Source organism: Lupinus angustifolius, unplaced genomic scaffold, assembly GCF_001865875.1.
Source record: "Lupinus angustifolius cultivar Tanjil unplaced genomic scaffold, LupAngTanjil_v1.0 Scaffold_1_420, whole genome shotgun sequence".
Taxonomy (NCBI): domain Eukaryota; kingdom Viridiplantae; phylum Streptophyta; class Magnoliopsida; order Fabales; family Fabaceae; genus Lupinus; species Lupinus angustifolius.
In genome coordinates, this window is record NW_017715745.1 from 27834 (window position 1) to 39659 (window position 11826).

Genomic DNA, 11826 nt, shown 5'->3' on the forward strand with positions numbered 1-11826 from the left:
TCGTGAGAGGGGCTTGGTGAAAATATCCGCTAATTGCTTAGAGGTTTTTACGAATTCTAGCACACAATCGCCTTTTTGCACATGATCATGTAAAAAGTGATGTCTAATCTCTATATGCTTGGTTCTCGAATGCAAAACGGGATTCTTGGAAAGGTTGATGACACTCGTATTATCGCACTTAATGGGGATCCTTTCTAGTTTAAGCCCAAAGTCGTTAAGTTGCTGCTTCATCCAAATGATTTGAGCGCAACATACGCCAGCGGCGATGTATTCCGCTTCTGTGGTGGACAAAGCAATGCATGCTTGCTTTTTGTTGTGCCATGCCACTAAGGAACTGCCTAATAGATGACAAGTATCACTAGTGCTCTTTCGATCCAACTTGCACCAAGCGAAGTCAGAATCAGAGTAACCTACCAAGGATAATGAGGCTCCCCTAAGATACCATAATCCCATATTTATTGTTCCTTTTAAATATCTCATGATGCGTTTAACAACACTATAATGTGAATATTTAGGCAAAGCTTGAAATCTAGCACACATACGAACACTAAACTTAATATCGGGGTGACTTGCAGTCAAATATAATAAAAATCCGATAATCCCACAATATTTGGTTACCTCGATAGCTTTTCCCTTTTCATCTTTATCTAGATAGCATGAGGACGTCGTAGGAGTAGATGCATCTTTATATTGCTCCATATCAAATTTCTTTAGTAATTCATTGCAATATTTCGATTGATGAATGAAAATGCACTTTCCATTTGTTCATCTAAAGCCCAAGGAAGAAGGTCAGCTCACCCATCATCAACATCTCGAACTCGCCCTGCATTATCTTAGAAAATTCCTTATAAAGGATGTCATTAGTAGATCCGAAGATTATATCATCAACATATATTTGAACAAGTAAAACATGATTAGCTAATCTACGGATAAAGAGAATGGTGTCGACCATACCTCTTTCGAACCCTTTCTCTAATAGGAACAAACTCAATATATTGTACTAGGCTCTGGGAGCCTCTTTCAGGCCATAAAGGGCTTTCTTGAGTTTATATACGTGGTTCGGGTATTTGAAGTTTTCAAAACCTAGTGGTTCGTCTATGTACACCTCCTCTTGAATATAGCCGTTTAAAAATGCGCTCTTAATATCCATTTGGAAGAGCTTAAAATTCATGATAGATGCGAAGGATAATAGTATCCTAATGGCGTCAAGTCTGGCTACAGAAGCGTAGGTCTCATCATAATCGATGCCCTCCTCCTGGTTGTAGCCTTTGGCCACTAAGTGAGCCTTATTTCTAATGATCAAGCCAGATTCATCTAGCTTGTTACGAAAGACCCATCCCATATCAATCACTGGATGTTCTTTTGGTTTAGGGACAAAGTCCCAAACATTATTATGCTCAAACTGGTGTTGCTCCTCTTGCATAGCTATGCCCTAGTGTACATCCTAGATGGCTTCATCGATGGTCTTTGGCTCGATTTGAGACACAAATGCAACAAAATTATAGAAATTACATAAAGAACTACGGGTTACTACCCCCGTAGATATGTCATCTATCACATTGTCTAGTGGATGATCCTTTTTGGTCTTCCACGCAATCGGCATGTCCTGGTGCTCATCTTGAACTATTTGTTCTGCTTTTTCTTGGATTTGGTTCATGTCCCTTGAATATGCCTCTTCTAGCACACCTGAAACATCATCAGGAAATACCTTTTTCTTCTCTTTTGGATAAGATTCGACAAAATGAACATGAATAGACTCTTCTACTTGCATGGAATACTTATTAAACACACATAAATCCTTACTATGTAATGAATACCTTAGATATGCCCTCATCAACCTTCAAGTCAAATTTTCCCAAAATTCTTTTTCCATTATTCAAAATAAAACATTTGCACCCGAATGCATGAAGATGAGCAATATTCAATTTTCGACCTTTTAAAATCACATATGGAGTTTTTGAAAAATTAGGTCTAAGAAGTATTTGATTCATTACATAACAGGCAGTGTGTAATCAGTCCAGAAATATTTGGGAACCTTGCTCTCGTTTAGCATGGTTCTTGCGAGTTCCTCTAGGACTCAATTTTTCCTCTCAACAACTCCATTTGTTGAAGGGTACGGGGAGCCGAGAACTGATGCATGATGCCATACTTATTACAAAACTTATTAAACTTATGATTTTCAAATTCTCAACCATGGTTGGATCGTATATAAACAATTTTAAGGTTAAGCTAGTTTTGAATTTTTTTGGCTAGGCATTTAAAAGATTTATTTGCATCGCTCTTAGATGCCAAAAATAGGGTCCATGTGAATCTAGAAAAATCTCAACAATTATCAAAGCATAAAAACTTCTACCAAAACTCATGATTTGTGACGGTCCAAACAAGTCCATATGGAGAAGCTCCAAAGGTCTAGTAGTGGATATCGCATTCTTTTTACCAAAAGAATTCTTAACTTGTTTACATTTTTGACACATGTCACAAGAATCCTAAGTTTTAAAATCAAGTTTTGACAGACCAATAACTAAATTATTTTTAGATAATTTTCTAGATGCTTCACATGAATGTGAACGACTACTTATGCCAAAGCCAAATGTCATCTTCTTTTGAAATAAAACATTTTGAGAAAAGAGAAGTGGCATCCTTCAAGTCAACTATATATATGTTATTAACACGATAGCCAACAAACTTTACATTATTAGATAAAACGTTACAAATTATATAACATTCAAAATTGAATGAGACATGATTACCTTTGTCGCAGAGTTGGCTAATACTCAAAAGATTATTTTCCTGACCTTCGACGTATAGAACATTCTCGATTACAACGTAACTGTTAAGTATCAGTGGCCTATGCACACCTAGAAGGGTGGGGGTTGAATAAGTGTAGCGGTTATCAATCACCGCTTCTCGCACCAAAACCCAGTTCTGGAAATAGCCCAGTTAATCGATTAACCAGTGAGCTTAATCGATTAACACACACAGAACAAAATGACCAAAGCAGCAAATTTCACAGTTATTTATAACCAGATAAGCAGAGATAAAGCAGATATTTTTAGACAATATTAACAAGTATATGGCAGGGTACAATTATGCAAAATATCAGCTTCTAACTCGCATAAAAACAACAAGAAATCTAAAGAAGATTTAAGAGAGAACAACGTGCAAAGATAGATTTTTATTCTGGTTCGTTTGAGGTCCACTGCAAACTACATCCATGCCTCCCCTTCTGATCTTGGGAGATTTTCTTCTTCACTATATTGAATACAAGTATAATCAAATACACCAATTCAATGTACAAAACATAGGATGTTTTTTTCTTGAAATCTAGAACACCTAATCCTTGGTTTGACTCTACCTATCGCCTGAGAAAATCTTTCTCGCGAACCAGCCCCAGCCAAGATTCTTGTTCTCAAATCAAGACCTCCTAGTCTTGGTGAAGAATCACTCTATCTCTGTGGTGGTAAGACACCAAGAGATCAATCCAATACACACAAAAACAAATTACAAAAGCAAGGTATTATAAGCACAATAATGCTTGAAATATAACAATGAAAGACCTTAAGACTAAGCCACTCACAATTCACTCAAGCCATCATATACATGTGAGTTAACCAAAAACAGTAATCATAAGATATCTCTCTAAGAATCTTTATCAATAATACATGAACATGTGAGCAAGATAAGGATGAGACTAAGCATATGAAAAACAGTATGCAAATAACAAAGAATCAATATTCAATATGACATGTTAATCTCTCTTTCTCACACATGCAATTCTCTCTGCAAAACAGAATGTAGAACACGAAATATGCTCTCTAAATCAGTCCTATACAATAGAATGCAATGCTACACTTCTCTGGAAATTTCCTAAACTTATACAAAGCAGTTTTGACAGTTCAAACCGTTGCAATAAGTTAAGTAGTTAAAACAGAAAACAATTATAACATAAAACAGACTTGTTTAATCGATTAACCAGTGCAACATGATTAAAACAGAAACCAGTTGTAACAGGAAAACTGATATAACAGAAAAAAAGTTGAGTTAATCGATTAAGTCACCGCGTTAATCGATTAACTAGCATATTAAAACATGTGGTTCAAAAGGTAAACTACTCATATATTATGCTTAACTTCTATACATGTTTTAGCAATTATATTATGTATAATATGCACATATAACATGTATGATTAATGCATGAACATACAATTAACTAGATGATATGTCTCATTAATGTGATATGACAATTATAATGACTTGAGAGACTTGCACATAGGTTCACCTCACCTATATTCACTTACTAAGACATATATCCCAGACTACTTAGAATAATGACTCTATTTACATATTCTAGTCTAGATTTGACCAATGAGCTCTATGCATGTTGATTGTTGAGTCATCTTCAAGCTTTAATAAAACTTTGTCTTCGTCAAAACATAGGCAAAGCATTGCTAATGCAATCTTTGACACTTTGCACTTTCAGTAACCACTTCTATCATATTTCTCTTACCAAAAAAATAAATTTCATAATAATAATAATAATAATAATAATTGCATTAGGTAATTTTTGTTGTTTTATATAGTTAAAAAATTATTTTACCCAGTATTACATTAATTCTAGGGATTTCACAAAGTCACTAATGAACATTTATCCAAAAAAAGATAACCCGGTAATTTTCAAATCTACATAACATAATTTTACCCTACTAAAGATTTTTCGTAAATATTCTTTGAAAAATATTGTTATCATGAAGAAAATTTATTTAGATGTCTCCTAATCAATTTTATCTCATTTAATTGTTCTATTCTCATTGAGAAGTTTCGTTTTAATTAAATCATTAATAAAACTTTTGGTTTTCATCATTTATATTTGAATTAAAAAACACTTAATCAATCATTAAATTGGGGCAAGAAAAAGAGCAAAAAAGATCAACTAGAGAAAGAAAAGTATTTATCTTTGAAACTTTGGTCATTTTTGTCTATATTCACTCGTCGTAAAATATAGCATTTCCACTAACTCCCATGAATCATTGATATTGCGAAACTTGTCGTATCAAGCTCTTTTGAACTAACGTCAAGAGTGAAACTTGAGAGTATATATTTATCCTACATTTTATGTTACTCCATATCTCATGGGTATACGATTAGTCAGAAAATTATATTTAAGTTAAAATTTGATTATTAAATATTTTTCTAATCAAACATAAACTCATAGTATATGGAGTGACACAAAGTGTAAAATAACATATCTGCTTCCGAAACTTGGAGCATGTTCCTTAGTTGGATGAGAGACTTGGCCTCCCAACCACAAGACAATAACACACATGCTAGTCTCGTGTCCCGCTGCCCTTCATCCCTGGCATCCACTCATTTTTTGTATCAAGTCTCCTTGTTTCCCTAGTGGATGTGGATCTGCGATCCCAACCATGTCCCTAACCATGTTTCTGACAAATTACAATGAAGCAAAATCTATAAAATTATAATATTTAAATTTTTTAACTAATGTGGCATAATAAAATTGATATGGGACATGATTTGAGATAAGGTTTGGGACCCTAGATCTTTGTACTTACTAGTAATAGCGTGCAAGTAGCACCCAACCATGAGTTACCAAGTCAGCACCGACACAACAAGTACACATTCCACTTTTTATTCTGTTTTTTTTTCTTTTTAATAATGATAGATAATAATTCTTTTCTTTATAATAATTAAATATTTTATTACCTTGGTAATTAATAATCATTTTTAGAACTATTTAATAATAATAATTGATAATAAATATAATATTTAAAATCAAATAAAATAATAAATAATTTAAAAATGTTTTACAAAGATTGTAATAATGAGATTATGTCTCATTTTGTATCTTATAATTGCTTCGAGTCGAGTAACAGTTGCAGGTACAAGTATTATCTCTATTATCTCTAGAAGTAAGAAATTGGTTCACAAACAATATGATATCTTCTACTTATACAAATAAATAAATGTTTTAATTAATAAAATATTTAGTAATCTAGCGAGGTGCAGAGTCTTACGGTGAGAGATCCACCAACATCCACAACTTCAATGACAAAGTTTAAAGGCTTACAAAGGAAACCAATTTGGCTTTGGTTTGCAAATGCCCAAATATTAACAAGTGATTTTAAGTTGTTAGAAAAGAATTAACTTTTCAGCTAAGTACGTAGTTGTATGTTGGTACACAAAACAGGATCAATATACTATTTAGTGTTTAGATGCAATTTTTGTAGTAGCATCATCCAAGTCATTGCCTTTAATGACAAGGACATCAAAAACAAAAGATATCCACACTTTGCTGGAATAGTACATATTCTGAAATAACCACTCATCTAATGTCTTCTCTAATAGGATGATTGGGACCTGCTGACCCCAATCCTGTCCCCAACTATATCTCTAACCAATCACAATGAAGTAAAATTAATAAAGTTATGAATATTTTTTTAACTGACGTGACATAATATAATTACTTTGGGACATTAGATCTTTGTCCGATTGTCTAGCAAGTTCTCCTCGAGTAGGCTCAAATTGCAAGAAACATTTCAAATTATGCATAGACAATCCAAAGCACAAGATTAAAATTAACAACAATACATCAACATTCACACACCCAAATGGTCAATTGCTCTAGAGATGATTGCCTCAAAAGGCCTCACAATAGTCAGGAATGCTGAAAAATAAAGGTTAAGGTGGCACAATTTAGAATGTGATACTACATATTTAGATCATTATTCATAGGTATACCCACGCTTTTTGGACCCATCTTTAAATCTTATGTTATACCTAGAGATTTAATCACATTGATCCAATCAAATCTTATTGTTTGGCAAATCAACAACAATTTGAGTCTTATTTAATTCTAAAGCATTGAGTAAGTGATAGTGTTTAATGGTACGGTGATAGTGTTTAGGTCCAGTATTTGTAGTACAAAGAATAAGTGACTAAGGTGAAGTTGGAATATTGACTTGTACGATTAGACTGAAGAATGTGGATGAAAGACACTAGGAGATGTAGATGAACAAAATGAGGTAAGGAAGTTGCAATGGAAATCTCTAAGATAACTTGGTGGATAACAATATCTATCAAACCTTTTAGGTCCAAGAGGAATAGGTATTGGGTTACTTCTATGGATTAATGGAAGACGTGAAGAATTAGAGGTTTGAGGGGATGAATTAGAACTTGAGGAGAAGAATTAGAGGTTTGAGGACATGAATAGTTATGGTTAGCATTGTAAGAACAACAACAGATTGTTGAGGACAGTCATATTACAAGAAACTCAGGTCACAACCATGAAGATATGAAGGGAAACAATAATGTTGTTTGATAGAGGAGGTTAACGGATGAGGAAGTGATTCTCATATAATTGAAAAATTCTTGATAAGAAGACTTATCTGTGTAAATTAAATCAACACATACCCTTTTACACCTATTTTAAACCCTAGGAAATGACACTTTTTAGCTCTACAGCATCGAACTTGGTTATGTGATGCATAAGAGTTGAAGCAAAATATAGACAACCAAATATTTTTATCTCGCATAGGTTGGGTTTAATGCTATGTAAAAGATCATATTTATCATTTAAAACAGTACTAGGCAACCTATTTATAAGGAAAACTTCATGTTGAACAATATACAACCCAAAGTTATTTTGGAATTTAGACTAGAACAACCTGGTTCTTGTAATATTCAGAAGATACATATGTTTTTCTATAACAAAGTTTTATTGTGTTATTTCTACACAAGAAGTTTCGTATAGAATTCCAAGATTTTAGAATAATGAAAAAAATATTAAAATCTTCAACTTCATTAGCGTTCAAAATACTTTTAATCACTTTGCCTAATTGAGTTTGTGCAAAATTGACAAAATTTTGCATCAAGACTCTTGCCTTAGAGTTAGATTTAATAAGCTACAATCATGTAAGTCTAGTAAAGTCATCTATTACTATAACAAAATATTTGTGATCATGGATAGAGGAAATAGATAAGGGTCACCAAATAAAACTTTCAAACATCGATTCATATTGTGTGAAAGGGATAACTTGGATTATTTTACTAAATGATAGTAATGACATATTTTTTTAGAATCAAACTTCATGTAAAAAAATTTCTTATAAACATTTGTAAAAAGGAAGAATTGCCAAATTGTAAATGCCACAAATCAAAGAAAATGATAACACTAGAATCTGCTACAACAAAACTATTGACTATATATGGTCTCAAAGTTTGATCAAAATGTATAGATTATTCTGCACTTTAACATGTCCAATCATTTTCAATGTGTTCATATCCTGAATCATGCATTGATGAGAAATATAAAAAAATTACTCTACAATACAATGTATTAGCAAGCTTATCAATGAATATGATATTGAATTGGAACTCAGAAACAAACAACCATACTCATCATGGAATACAAAGGTTTCAAAAACATAACTAAAATTGACATATTGGTAACTTTGTAACAAGAGGATTAATACAATGGTATGTGGTGAAGTTTGACAAGTTAGGATACACATTGCCAATTGCACGATTATCTAGAATCCAAGGATGAATGTTACTTGAATTTTGTATGGAATCCATATATATAAGCATCTGATTCATCAACAAAAATGAGGCTAAGTTGGATAACTTTTTAGTAAAGAGTGCTAGTATCCACATTACTAAGCAAAATTCAAGTTGAGCATATTGTTTAAGACTAAAGCTTAAAAAAAGGATATTTAGGGTTACCAAAATGCAAGAAATCATCAAACTTCTCATGTTTAACCAGTTGTCAATTATTGCACTATTAATCATACCATTACCAAATTTTGGTTTATTTGTTCCAAAGTTTGGTGGGAATACATGTTTAAGCTAACATACATTAGTTGTGTTCATATACCCTCTACTCATGCCTCCTCACCATTATTGTGTAGTATCATTCACATTGGATTGTGTTCATACATCATTAAGGTAAACAAAACTTTGGTAGTGAAGCTCTTACCAACTATTTGCCTTTCTTGTTGAAGCAATAGTGAGAACACTTTGTTTATGGCAGATAAAGGCTCCACTAACATAATTTCAACATTTGTTGTGCTAAAATTGTCATTCAACCTCTTAGGAAAGCATAGTACATATTCAAAGTCTCATTCTTTTTATGGTCTAGATCATATTACACTTGCATCTAGTTGAACAAGTGCAAGAAGGCATAGGTCTTAGTGACAGTAATTCCTCCTAGAGAATTTTCAAATCAGAAAAATAACGTGAAATATTCTTATCTCTCAGCTTGATTGAATGAAGCTCTTGTAAAAAAATTGAGATTGAAAAATAATCTTCTTTTGATAATCTATCTTTTAAGTTTTACCATAGCTCTTGATTACTATCAAATTATATTGTTCTTTGTGCAATTTGTAATGTCAAACACCTTGTAATACGTGAAATCACTTTGATATTATATCTTTTCCAATCAATGATATTATATCTTTTGGATGTAAGTAGAAACGACTTCCATAATTTTGTGATTGAACTTCATTGTTTTATGGAGAAACTTGTTATGTGTAGTCTTATGACCCTAATCCTAAATCCGCTATTGATCATGATTCAAGGAATCAATAAGCTTCTAATATCTCATGGATTGGAAGTTAAAGAAGATGTAATCCACAAACTCCATGCTAAACAAATAATATTCACACGACTTTATCTTTACAATCCCTTCATGCCATTTCAACAAGTCATCATAACATAACGTATTGGAGGACAATAATTTCTTTAGTTCTACTAATTCAGATTGAATTCAATATAATACTTACTCGTGGGATGCATGGATTAGTAAAGTAAATAAAGTTCTATATATTTATATGAATGATAACCCACACATAAGCAAGAAAATGACATGCGATAAAACAACAACTACAGAATATAATGCCAGTTACAAATACAATTAAGATTGTATTCATACATTTACCTAATTTCTTTATTATTACTAGTGGTGATAGGCACTTCGTGCCTGCTAGCCCATATTCATACTTTTACAATGTTAATTCAAAATTTATATATTTTATTTTGAAGAATTAAAATATTTTTTTGTATTGAGTAGACTTTATATTTAATTTTTTATTGGAGATATTTTATATTATAATATTTTGTTTTATTATAATGCTAGAGAGGTGGTTAATAGGTTTGTGGTGATAACATATTTATATATGATTATATAGTTTTTTTTTGTAGAAATTAAAAAGTTTAAGGGTAAAATAGGAAAATGAAATTATGTCATGGTAGTTATTTCATGTTCTCCCTTTATATATAGTATATTATTATTATATATATCTGTATGACACATCATAGCCATGTGACACATGAATCTTGTTGGTAATTTAAATAGAGATATTGTCTATTTAAAGAACAAACCCTACACTAACATGTGACACAAGTTCTTCATATCGTGGATAGAGTAAACATGAAAATAATTTTGCTTCTTTTCATTCTTGCTACATCTATTGCAACAAGCCATGGCTTAGACTTAGACCATGGCATAGACTACAATATTCTCCCTCTCCGATTGAAATCTGGCTCTGGTGGCCACTACATTAAGGGCATAACATGCTCAAGTTGGAGGCTTGGTGTAGAAGCACACAACATCATTGACTGGAAAACTATACCACAAGAATGTGAAGATTATGTAGGCAACTATATCCTAGGAGAACAATATAGAGCAGACTCTAAAGCAGTTATTAGTGAAGCTTATCTTTATGCCAAGAGTCTCAATCTTACTAAAGATGGAAAAAACATTTGGGTTTTTGACATAGATGAGACTTCACTATCTAATCTCCAATATTATGCCAACCATGGATTTGGGTATCCTCTTCTATTTTCTTTCGGTGCTCTAACTTTTTCTTTACATAATTATTTTTTCCCCTTAGTTAAAGTGTTTTTTTTTCACATTGGCTATGCATTACGTTTTTTTTCTAACATCCTTACTAACTTAAAACTAGAAGCATTAAATTTTTTGGTATAACCAAGTGTATTCTCTTATCTTTTTTGGTAAAAAACTAATCTTTTCGGGGTACATGATTGTCCACCTCAATAAGTATTGGTTTCAGGAATCAAACCTCTAACATTTTAATTTTGTAAATATTTGAAATATTAATATTTCTTTATCAATCGACAAAGAAAATAAAGTACTATCACTTTTATGTACATGTTATATCTTTATTTTTATTCTTTTTAGTATTAAATTGTAAAGCATATAAATCTGTATTTTTGCAATATAATTTCATTCCACAAATAATTTCATTCTCAGGGTGGAACCATTTAACGCAACGGCTTTTAATGAATGGGTTGAGCTTGGTGAAGCACCAGCACTGCCAGAGTCTAAGAAACTGTACAAGAAATTGTTGTCTTTAGGCATCAAGATTGCATTCTTAACTGGAAGATCAGAGAGCCAAAGGGATATAACTGCTAAGAACCTAAAGGATGCTGGGTACTACAAATATGAGAAGTTAGTTGTCAAGTAAGAATTTCTTTTTGTTAACTTTAAAATAGTTTATATCGGATTTATTTTTTCTCATTATTTAAACTAATCAACGAAATAGTAACAAGCACCAAGTTTATAATTTTTTTTGGCACAAGTCAAGAGATTCATTATGAGTGGAAATGAGTTGGGTATTAAGTCATCTCAGCTTGACTTATTAAGGATTATTTGAAATTAATTTTGAGTTGATCTCTATTTAAACTATTTTTTATTCATAATTAACTTAATTAAAGTTTATGAACTTTCAAATTTATTAACTCCTCAAAATTTTGTTGTTCATCATCTCAAATGGTCATTAATATATATAT

General features: G+C 31.9%; 1 protein-coding gene across 2 annotated transcripts in view; it reads left to right on the plus strand.

The window, feature by feature from the left end:
• The first annotated feature begins 10398 nt into the window (after positions 1-10398).
• LOC109336919 (stem 28 kDa glycoprotein-like) overlaps positions 10399-11826 on the plus strand; it is a 19684-nt gene continuing 18256 nt past the window's right edge. For both annotated transcript variants that reach the window (XM_019573754.1, XM_019573753.1), the window contains exons 1-2: positions 10399-10842; positions 11288-11497. In XM_019573754.1, the coding sequence (XP_019429299.1) occupies positions 10445-10842; positions 11288-11497 (608 nt within the window). In that variant the 5' untranslated portion in view covers positions 10399-10444. The remainder of the gene's footprint in view (positions 10843-11287; positions 11498-11826) is intronic.